The sequence below is a fragment of the Cyprinodon tularosa genome, unplaced genomic scaffold (genome assembly GCF_016077235.1).
Source record: "Cyprinodon tularosa strain WSP-4 unplaced genomic scaffold, ASM1607723v1 ctg374, whole genome shotgun sequence".
NCBI classification, from domain to species: domain Eukaryota; kingdom Metazoa; phylum Chordata; class Actinopteri; order Cyprinodontiformes; family Cyprinodontidae; genus Cyprinodon; species Cyprinodon tularosa.
In genome coordinates, this window is record NW_024039090.1 from 565,001 (window position 1) to 576,242 (window position 11,242).

Here is an 11,242-nt window from a genome sequence, read left to right on the forward strand (position 1 = left end):
CGTGATATTTTGCAAATTTTTGTGAGATTTTGTTAGTAAAATAGATCGATACCGCGTCAATATATCAGCATATAAAAATGTGGCAACATTTCGTGGATTTTTGGGGGATTTCGTAGCATAACGATGACATATAGCAATATTTCATTAGTAAAAGAGATTGATATGGTGTTTTTAAATGGCAATATATCAGCATATGAAGATATTGTGATATTTTAATGTATCAATATTTTTTCCCTCGTCTTTAGAAGTTTTTAAGTCTGTAAAAAAGAAGTTTTTGAGGAAGAAGAAGAAGTATTTTTTTTTTAGACTTCAGAAACTCAGAAGCTGATCAAATATCGGGTTAAATGTCGGTGGGGTGGCCGATGTCCGATATTCAGTTTTAAGGCCGATACAGGCCGATACCGATAGCGGGCCGATTATATCGTGCATCCCTAATATTCCTATCCTCCCCTATGTGAGAATGGGTTCCAATTTTAAAAGAATATAATATAATCCAAAATAATTAATCTGAAAAAAGAAATTCACCTAAATAAAATTCCAAAATATGAAACCTTTAAAAATTTTTTACAAAAAATATTTAAAAAAAAATCTGATGAAAAAATAAAATATAAGAAAACAGAAAAAGTTACTCTCAAACCTGTTATGATTAGGAAGTTTTTTTTAACTTTCATTCCTGGATTGCATTTTTTCCCCAAGACTATTTTAAAAACATGTTCTTTGCTTGTTGCAACAATATTGAAACAAAATTCACTCCATACAGGTTTAGATTCAGGAGTTGATTTACTTGTGAACTAATATTATTTTATCCCACTTCTAAGTAAGGGTATTTAACTCTGCTAAAAGTAGTATCTATGCAGCAGCAAGCACTGCACTGCCGTCACAATGTGTATGATGTGACATTTGATTAATCTTCATCCTGATTGAAATAAACCAGGTGATGCTGATGACATCAGGAGCTCCGTTTTAGGAATAAGTAGCTTTCCGTTTGTAGATCGAATCCTGCAGAGACTGTCAGAAATAACCACCTCTGTCATCCCTCCCAGCTAATTTTATCTCACCTCAGTATTGTTATGCAATGAAACACTCAGAACCCCGTCCTCTTACAAGCTCTCTAGTGAGCATACATTTTGAGGAGGCCGGGTGAGTAAGCATGACACTAGCTGACTTCAAACAGCGCCGTGGAAAAGGCAGCAGAGCTTCAACATGACAGGTTATCTGCAGGGCAGGTGCAAGTCAGCAGGAGGGCCCCATTTGGGTCCAAAAACCTGGATTAGTTCATCTCAGAGGGTAAGGGAGCTCTAATCTGATCACCTTTTATCTGATCACAGCATAAAATTTATATTTGATAAACCTTTGGATTTCTAAAAAACATCAGCATGAGTGGGGTCGGCACACACTGATATCAGGCGTATATCTAAGATGGCATTTCAGACACAAGCTTGACAGATACATGGTGGTAAAGGTGATTTAGTTTGAGCTGCTTTCTCTCCTCCAGGGCTGCTGACACTGACTCAGTGCTTCAGCTCTAAATCCGCTCTCACATTCCCCTCAGATGCATGACAGCAAAGCTAACAGTGTGTGCATGAGAAGCTAACTCACAGACACCCTGTTAAATAGCACCTGGTGATCGTTTCAGAAAACAGTTGTATCATTGTTTTTATGATAACTGACCTAAAGTTGGTGTTTTTGTCTGTGATTGTGCTTTTTGTCTTCAACAGATGAATAAAGATATATTTCAGTTTTCACAGATTGTTAAATATCTGTATATGCATTTTTCTTTTTAGTCTTTTCTATTTACCATTACGAAATCCTAAGCAGTTGCCTATGGCCCCAAGTTCCTGGGGGCCCCATAAAACTCTGTTTACATGTATAGTTAATACAACTATACACATTCTATCTTACCTCCGTATATTGCAGGGATCACATCACAACAACTATAAAAACCCATGGAGCAATTAAAATGTTTGCACACATAACTTATATGGATAGAGACACACACACACACACACACAAAGATAGCAACCTTGTTACACAATAAAATAAAAGGGGGAAAAAAAGAAATTAATTGCAGTATCATTTTATTTTAAGGATGAGTAGTTTATTCTATATCAGTATGTAATCTATTGCAATTGACTTTTCTTTGTTCATCTGTTGAAACTGTTGGGGGCCACATGGGTGTTCCTGTGAAATAAAGTGGGGCCCAACAAGAAAAGTTTGGAAATCACGGCCAAAAACAAACAATGAGATTGTCCAGTCAAAGGGTATTAAAGTCAGAGGGTCCCAAAGTAGGGATTGGGACCCGCAAACACCCAATAAGGTTTCGCAAGAAGTTTTTTTGTTTGTTGTTTTTTACAGTCATTGTGATGTAATCTCTGAGGTCTAGGGAGGGTGAAATATATACAATAACATACATTAATGTGAACTTTCTAAATAAATAAGTAGATATAACATTCATTTATTTTAATACATGATTCAAACATCAAATATACTGATAGGTTTAAAATACAAATACAAAATACAAATACAAAACACAAATATTCAAATGTCCCAGAAAATAATTTAAAATATGCCTCTCATAATTTAAAATGATGACTAAAAATATTAGTTTTTTAACATTAATGTCGTTTTTTCACTTCATGTTTACAAATAAAAACCTATATGTGCATTAAGGAGGTCAGTTGAATTGTAATTTTTTTGGGGGGTTTACAGGCTGAAAATTTTGGGAAACCTGGATTTTAATGAACAGAGCCAGAAGAGAACACCCTATTTATTGGTTTCCTTTTTGGTCTGTCACTTCAAAATCCAAAATGAGGAACATATAGTTTTACCAGCTGGTTCCATTTTTGAGTCTTTAACATAAAGCAGAAATCCATCAGCAGAGCTGATCTGTTATCAGCAGGAACAGCTGCAGTTTCTCCAGCAGCTCCTTTGTTTTAAAAAAAAATCCCTTCCACATTTGATTACAGACACAGAGAGAGAGAGAGAGCTGAAGGGAAGAACTGCAAAATAATCATTTAAGGTTTTTATAAAGAAAAAAAAAGTGAGCTCTTTTACAGAATCCAACTCATTTTTTTCTGTCCATGCAGAGCTGGCTGAGGAATAATGTTCCTGTGAGGCAGACATTGCAGAGATCCTCTCTACCCACGCACAACCTGACAGAGACACTGAGTCTACTTTGCATCTGCCCACTGTGGCACCCATAGCCTCTTCAGACTACCTCATTTAGTCTGCAGCCACATGTTTCCAAAAGATCTACGTTTCTACTTTCTTTTTTTAAAGAAAACACCTCATTAGATTCCCAACAGATCATAAGCAGCAACATTTCCCCTCCCCATGACTTCCCTACCAAGCTACGGATCAATCTGTTCCCAACATATGAGCTTTAATTCATATTAAGCCTGTTTGTCTGTAATTATCTTCTGGGAATGTGGAGCTGAGGAGGAGGAGGAGGAGGAGGAGGAGGAGGAGGAGGAGGAGGAGGAGGAGGAGGAGGAGGAGGAGGAGGAGGAGGAGGAGGAGGAGGGAATCTTCTGGGTTCCTGGACGCAGGGGCGGAGCTAGATGCGGGGCCAGGGGTGGCCATGGCCACCCTTAGCCAATCATTGGCCACCCTTGTGGCCACCCCTACCATTTCTTTCCCTCTAATAAAGATGGCGGCAACAGTAATACTCTAAAGTGGAATATTCAAAACCTTTCATTTTTCATAACCACAAAAACACTGTGGTTAATTATGCACATCAATATACTAACATTAAAGATGATAAGTATGGAATTTATCCACTTTTCAGAACTAGATTTTGTTTTATATGGGGTAAAGAGAAACGATGTGTTTCTGCAAGTTATCTAGGGATCTTCAGTAAAATCATAGATAAATAAGTATTTGAATAAAAACTTATTAAATAACCAATTATGTAGATACTAGTAATTGTAAATATCAATTTATGCAAAGTGATTATTGATAAAAGTAGGTAAGTAATAATAGAAAAGATGTTTGCCCCAGAACTCAGACCTGAAAGATTTTTATCCAGCTTATCTTTTATCTAGAAAGCATGAATGTTTTTTTTTTTTATTAGCTAAAGGCTGTAGGAAATTATAGTTTTTCTTTATTTAGAAAGTATGGACTTGTTTGTTAATTTTCCTGTGGGAACAGTGTAGATTGACCCTGAGGTTATGGCGTCTATCCACTTTTGGCCACCCCTCAGTGTACATCTGTATAGAAGCCTGTTTCCACCACTCTGTTAGAAAAATAATTCTCTCATTATAATGAGTTAATATCTCACTATATTGAGATAGTAACCAGAGATGTCAGGTAACGATATACAAGTACTTCGTTACTGTACTTAAGATCACTTTTTAGGTACCTATATTTCACTCTGAGTTAATATTTCATTACAATGAGATAATTTTATTCTATTTTTCTTAACAGAGTGGCAGAAACGGGCTTCCATACGTAGGTTATAGCCTGGCCACCCTTATAGAAATGTTCTAGCTACGCCTCTGCCTCTTCATCTTCAGGATGTGACTGAACAGAGAACTCCACAGGCTTATTTTAGGAGCTTTTTGAACATTGTGCAGCCATCACTGCAGATTGCAGGGAGGTGGGGGGTCCCTGTTAGGACAGGGGGGTCCCTGTTAGGACAGGGGGCATGCAGGCTGGGGGGGTCCCTGTTAGGACAGGGGGCATGCAAGCTGGGGGGGTCCCTGTTAGGACAGGGGGTCCCTGTTAGGACAGGGGGCATGCAGGCTGGGGGGGTCCCTGTTAGGACAGGGGGCATGCAGGCTGGGGGGGTCCCTGTTAGGACAGGGGGTCCCTGTTAGGACAGGGGGCATGCAGGCTGGGGGGGTCCCTGTTAGGACAGGGGGCATGCAGGCTGCATGCAGGAGATAGATGCAAACACACTTACTTGCCAAGCTCCTCGTACAGCTGGTACTCATCTGTAAAGCGCGTACAAGTGGTGGTTGCCATGATGTTGCTCGGTTTGGATGGATGCTGCTGCTGATGCTGCTGATGGTGAGTGAGTGAGTGAGTGAGTGTTTGTTTGTGAGGGAGGGAAGTCCCGAAATGTTCGCTCCCTGCTTTATCTGCCGACCTCTTTGGGGGGGGCTTCAGTCCCCGCCCACCTGAGTGGTTCAGCTGCAGCCCGGTGCGCCTCTCACGGTAACCCACCCCCCCAACAACCAGCGCGGTTCCAGCACCAGCGCGCCTCTCCTCGCGCTCCTTAAATACCAGCAGAGAGGCGCACCACATGACGTGATGCTCCAGAGAGAGAGAGGCTCTGGAAACAGGAGGGACAGGAACGTGATTAGAAATGATTATTTTTATTATTCCACAGTAAACCAAATATATCAGGAGGTAAATAAGATTGTGTTTCAGGTCAGGGATCTTTTTATTTCATTATTTGCATCATTGCAGTGAGGATGCTGCAGGGATCTATTTTTAGACTTCAGCGAGGAAAACCCTCCGAGTTTCAACAGAGGAATCTCTCCAAGAACTAGTTCAGGATTTCTTTGTTTCATTTAGTTATAAAGAAATAAAACTATTTATCAAAGTTGAGTTTATTGTTATTTATTGTTGTTATTATTTGACAGGAACCAAATGCAGACACAAAAAGCTGAAATGATTTCTTGAATATTTTATTAACCATAAGTCCAACAGAAGTAATAATGCGAAACATAAATCCACAAAAACTGAAAACCAGGAATAGTCCCAAGAAAGGGGCAAAAAAATGACAACAAAGAGTGACTGAATAGGAGGAGAATAAATGGGAGAGAAAAACAAAGACCAGGCCAATTAGTAGATTGGGAGCAGGTGTGAACAGAGGAGACTAGAAGGGAGCTAGGGGAAAAGGAGACTGACACAAGAGGGCAAACAAGAAATATGTAGCAACTTAAATACAATCAGAAAATGGAAATAAGACCAATAAAAACTCAGAGATAAATCTTGATCACAACCAAAACCATGACAGAATGAATGGAGGTGTCATGATGCCTTTAAGTGATCTGACCCACATGCAGAAAACCGGGGGAAAGTTTAACAGGTTTATTGAAGAGAACAACAGGAAGTTGAATCTGGAACTCAGAGAGCCGATGAACCGGAACTAGAAGTGAGAAGGGAAGTTCACAGCGGTTAATTCAGTGGCCATAGGAAGACTGGATAGAGTTCTTGAATATAGAGGAATTGGGACTCATGTTGGAGGGGGCGACAGTCTTTCCCTTGAATCCAGAACGTGTGGGTTTATCCAGAGGAAGGGCAACTCACTGGAGGGCCGACTGATTGGTTTAGGTTCAAACCTGAGGAGCCATTGAGCGGACTGCCACTTGGAATTCCGAGGGAACTTGAATGGGTCGTGTGGAGTTTTTTTCTCCAGTGTGAACACAAAAGATCCTTCCAGGGGGAGAAGGCCAATCCAGTGTGAGAAATTTGAGAAATCCAGTTTGCAGGAAGGCTTCCTGCCGAAAGCCAAAGACATAAACAATGTTAAAACTCAGAGAAACTAAGGCTCAGGTTAGACTCAGCTAATCTCAGCTTGGCTAGAGTACCCAAAGCTGGCATCGAGGTAGTGACAGCCCACAGCTCAAATACTCCTCAGTAATGAACCAACGAGCCGCAGGTGTGCAGGAGGACCAACGAGGACAGGGCACCACCTGGTGGTGGAGGGAGAGACAAACACAAAACAACCCACACAAACTGGATTCCTAACAGGAAGTGGGTAATAGAAGTTCTATTATAAAATCTGTGTCACTAATAACCCTTTATATCCTGAAATCCAGGATAAAACCTTATTAACTTTGTAACATGAAAAAATATGGGTATTTGGATGGCAAAAATGAATGTCAATGTAATAACATGAAACACCAACTTGTCCTGAATATATTAAGAAAAATGTTTCTATAAGAAATTTATGAAAAACACTGAGAGTTAAAGAAACATTTTTTTTGGTGCAACAGGGTGTATCTTTGTGATGAAAGTTAGTGGGGCGTCTGAGGGTGGGGGCTGATAGAGCTATTGTTAAAAGACACAAACACTTTAAATTGGGTTTATATTTTCCAATAATAAACATATATTTATTGAATGCTTTCCTATTGTTGAGAACACAAAAGAACCAAAACACACAGATATTTATATTTATAGGTAGTTAGACATTAATGTATATAAAAACGAAGAATAACAGCCGATTCCGATGCCAACAGCAATATATCATGCCTCCCTAGTATGCAATTTCAGTTTAATCCATCCATCCAGAAAAAATATGGATGATAATTAAGACAGTTCCTCTTAACTGATATACAGTTATAATCTTCATTCTGTACGTGGCAAAGATTTGGGAATGGAATGAGAGCGGCGTCCTTCAGCTAAGAAGGAAGTGTAATATTTTGATAAGGCTGGAGCCATGGATGTCAAATCATCTGGTAACGAGTATGATGTAATGATTTAATGATGTGGCAGACTGGAGATGTATAAAATGCCTCTTTACTGTTAATCGGGGCATTACCTGGCTTTATACTTTATAAGAACAAGTATAAAGCCTCTTTTTTCCAGATAAAGGCAGCTGCCTTCTGTAACTCTAAGCAACTTCTCTGATCTGAGTAAGATTACAATTTCTATCAGAATCTGTTCTCTGGAAAAAGGATCTAGAAATAAGTGAACTATTTCTTAAATTAACAGTATTTACCCTTCATTTGAGTAGGTAAATGAGATAGTTTGCCAATGGGATGAGTATTTTTAACTCTTAAAAAAAGATAATATGCTCCTGAAATAAGACAATGCAATTGTTTTTTCTTATTTTAAGTGTAGATTGTCTTGTTCCATTGGCAAAATGTATTTTTTAGCTCCTCAATTCAAGAACAAGTGCACTTATTTTAAGAAAAAAATGACTTATCTAGATTATGATTTTTTTCCAGTGTTGTCATGTTTCCTGGTTATTTAATACATATAAGTTATGAAGTGTTATTTAAAGTACTTTCAGTACTGCAAAAAATTATCTAAAAATAAGTAAAAATTTCCTAAATTAAGTGTATTCACCCTTAATTTGAGAAGGTAAATGAGATAGTTTGCCAAGGGAATGAGTATTTTTACTCCTAAAATAAGATAATTAGATAATATGCTCTTGAAATAAGACAATGCAATTGTGTTTTCTTATTTTAAGTGTAAATTGTCTTGTTCCATTGGCAAGATGTCTCTTTTACCTGCTCAATTCAAGAACAAATGCACTTATTTTAAGAAAAAACTGACTAGTGTAGGTTTAGATTTTTTTGCAGTGAGAAGTTTGTATTCTGAAAGTGACCAGACTTCTCCTTTAAGGAAACTTTTGCTACCTGAATATTAATCGATTAATTGAAAAATAATCGAGAGATTAATCGATTTGCAAAATAATCATTAGTTACCGCCCTAATGTTTTTTTTTTCTTTTTTTTTTTCACATTGGATCTTGAACTTTTCTTCATCATTTCCACAATTCACTGGGATGTGCGAAGTGGCTTAGTAAAAGTAGGCTACACCCTTGTTTACCCCCTGCTCACATGTGCATTATCTGGCTTAATTTATAAAAAAAAATCTGAGCCAAAGCATAGATCACAAAGATAACACATAAATTGTTTTCAATTGAGTTTATTTATATAGTTCCAGTTCACAACACATGTCATCTCAAGGCACTTTACAGTTCAACCAGATCATACAGTCAAAATGATACAAAGTTTTCTATCTATGGAAAGCCAGTTGATCGTATCGAGTCATTGACCTGAAGGTAATCCCTCACACTAAGCATGCTTGTAGCGACAGTGGAGAGGAAAAACTCCCTTTTAACAGGTAGAAACCTCCAGCAGAATTGGACTCAGTGTGAGCGGATGAGGGTTAGGGTTAACAGGAGCACATGAGGCAAAGCTACTATGAGAAAAAGCAGAGAGAGCAAAACGTTAGAGATTAAACTAACAGATTCTGCAGAGTGGGAGAATAGAGATAAAATGAAGCAGAATGATGAAAAAGGGGTCCCTATGTCCTCCAGCATACGAAGCCTATAGCAGCATAATAGCTCAGGATACCAGTTGAGCCACTCTAACTATAAGCTTGATAAAAACATGCTAATGTTTCAAGGAAACCTTAGTAAGGTATTGGTTGTGACTATGCACATTTAATTCAATTCAATTCAGTTTATTTATATAGCGCCAAATTCACAACACATGTCATATCAAGGCACTTTACAGTTCAACCAGATCATACAGTCAGATTGATTCAAAGTTTTCTATCTAAGGAAAACCAGTTGATTGCATCGACTCATTGACTCAAATACAATCCCTCATACTAAGCATGCTTGTAGCGACAGTGGAGAGGAAAAACTCCCTTTTAACAGGAAGAAACCTCCAGCAGAACCAGGCTCAGTGTGAGCGGCCATCTGCTGAGGCCGACTGGGGTTCTAGGAGACAGAGGCAGAGACACAAAAAGCAGCTGTAAAAGGCGGCCCCATCCAGGAAACACACAGCCAGGCAGACGAGCTCCGAGCCAGCTCCCATGCCAGAGGACGAAGAGAGCACATCCACTCAGTCACGGTCAGAGAAACAGGACCACACTGGAAAACAGGCCGATCTCCAACATCTATAAACAAAGGTGTTGATGGAAGCAGCATAGCTGATATTTCTTTCCAGGATGACGTCACAGCCAATCAGATGATTTAAGGGGTGCTGAACACAATTACACTTGTACTATTTTCCTCAAACTTCACAAATATGTAATTATATGTAATAAAAGACACTTCTGTGCCTCACAGAGTACAAACACTTTTGAAATGAATTGCAACTAGTAGCAAAAATGACCTGATAAGAACTGCTCCTGTAAGCTAACAGCTAGGGCTCATTACTGAACTCATGATTGCTTCCAGTTTACTACTGGCAGAGCAAACAAGGCTCCCAATCTGGTTATATAAGGACCAAATGGCCCACAGCAGGGGGCCCAAAACAACATATGAGTGACTCGGGACATAAGCTGTCTTCAGCTCAACAAAACAGACAGAATCTTATTTCAAACTTCAACCCATCCTTAGATATTCATGCCAAAAGAACTGCTTCATGTTTTACAATCAGACAAATAACAGACTTTTTCTTCATGATTAGACTTTCAGTTTAATTCTCCTCTAAAAGGCTGGAACTTTTATTTCCTCCTGCTTATTTTCTTTGATGTACTTTAGAGAGAGGAAGAAGATTATGTGGTTACTGGACAATCAATCTGTCTACCCATTCCATTGTCTTCCACTTATCCAGTATGGAGTCATGCAGGGATTTCATGTCCAGGAGGTAACCCCGGACATCCCATCGCAGGCCACACCCACCAGCTCATTCTGGGGAAACCCAAGGTGATCAGATAACATATGTGTTTCCTCTGGTGATGTCTGGGTACGCTTTCAGTGAGGCAGCCGCTCTGATACAGACTGCTGGGCTCTGATGTCAGTGAGCGCCAGCTGGGATCAAGGTCAAAATGAAGCAGACTGGATATGGAGTGAAATTTGTCTCATTATTGTTGCAACAAGCAAAAAAAAACAGATTTAGTGAAGGGTAATTTCAAAAGGGCCGCCCAGAAACAAAACTTTGAAAACTTCTTAACCGAAACAAGGTTTTGAGTGTTGCTTTGCTGTTTTCTCAGATTCAATTTTATACATTTGATTTCTTTATTTTTTCTTATAGATTTTACATTTTCAAAGTTTATTTCTTTTAGTTCTCCTTTTCAGATTGAGTATTATAAATTGCTTTCTTTTCCAATTGTGTTTTATAGATAATCTTTTCTTCGCTTCAAAAGTTATTTTATTTTTTTTCTCTAAGGCACTTTTTTTTCCAAATATGCATTAAAAATGTATTCCTGATTGATGCAACAATAAAGAAACAAAATTTGACCCAGAACTTGTTTCAGCGCCTATTTTTTTTTTTTGGGGGGGCCACTCCTCAGTACACATTGGTCCCTGCCTGGCCACTGTGCCTGTTACATATTATGGGCCTTGTGGTATTTAATCTGCAAGCATAAAATGTTCGAAATACACATGGAGAGTAACTTACAAGGGTGTTTTCTTTAATGTTCTGCTTGTGCATTTTTGGCAGAATTCTGCAGAGCTAAACAATCTGAACAAACAAATGCCCAGTAATATTGAAATAGCACCCATGGACCCAGTTTAGCAAATGAAAACTGTGATGCATTCTCAATAAAGCTGAAGCTAAAAGTGCAACATGATCAATTTCATAAAAAAAAAATCATTGTTAAAGTAA

At 38.7% G+C, this 11,242-nt stretch overlaps 1 protein-coding gene across 13 annotated transcripts in view; it reads right to left on the minus strand.

Moving 5' to 3' along the window:
- LOC119790907 (calcium/calmodulin-dependent protein kinase type II subunit beta) overlaps positions 1-5,216 on the minus strand; it is a 129,645-nt gene extending 124,429 nt beyond the window's left edge. For 8 of the 13 annotated variants that reach the window (XM_038296671.1, XM_038296669.1, XM_038296666.1 and 5 more), the window contains exon 1: positions 4,904-5,215. In XM_038296671.1, the coding sequence (XP_038152599.1) occupies positions 4,904-4,965 (62 nt within the window). In that variant the 5' untranslated portion in view covers positions 4,966-5,215. Of the gene's footprint in view, positions 1-4,903 lie in introns of all 13 variants that reach the window. The other 5 variants (XM_038296659.1, XM_038296668.1, XM_038296672.1 and 2 more) reach the window with 2 other exon arrangements.
- Positions 5,217-11,242: the final 6,026 nt, after the last annotated feature.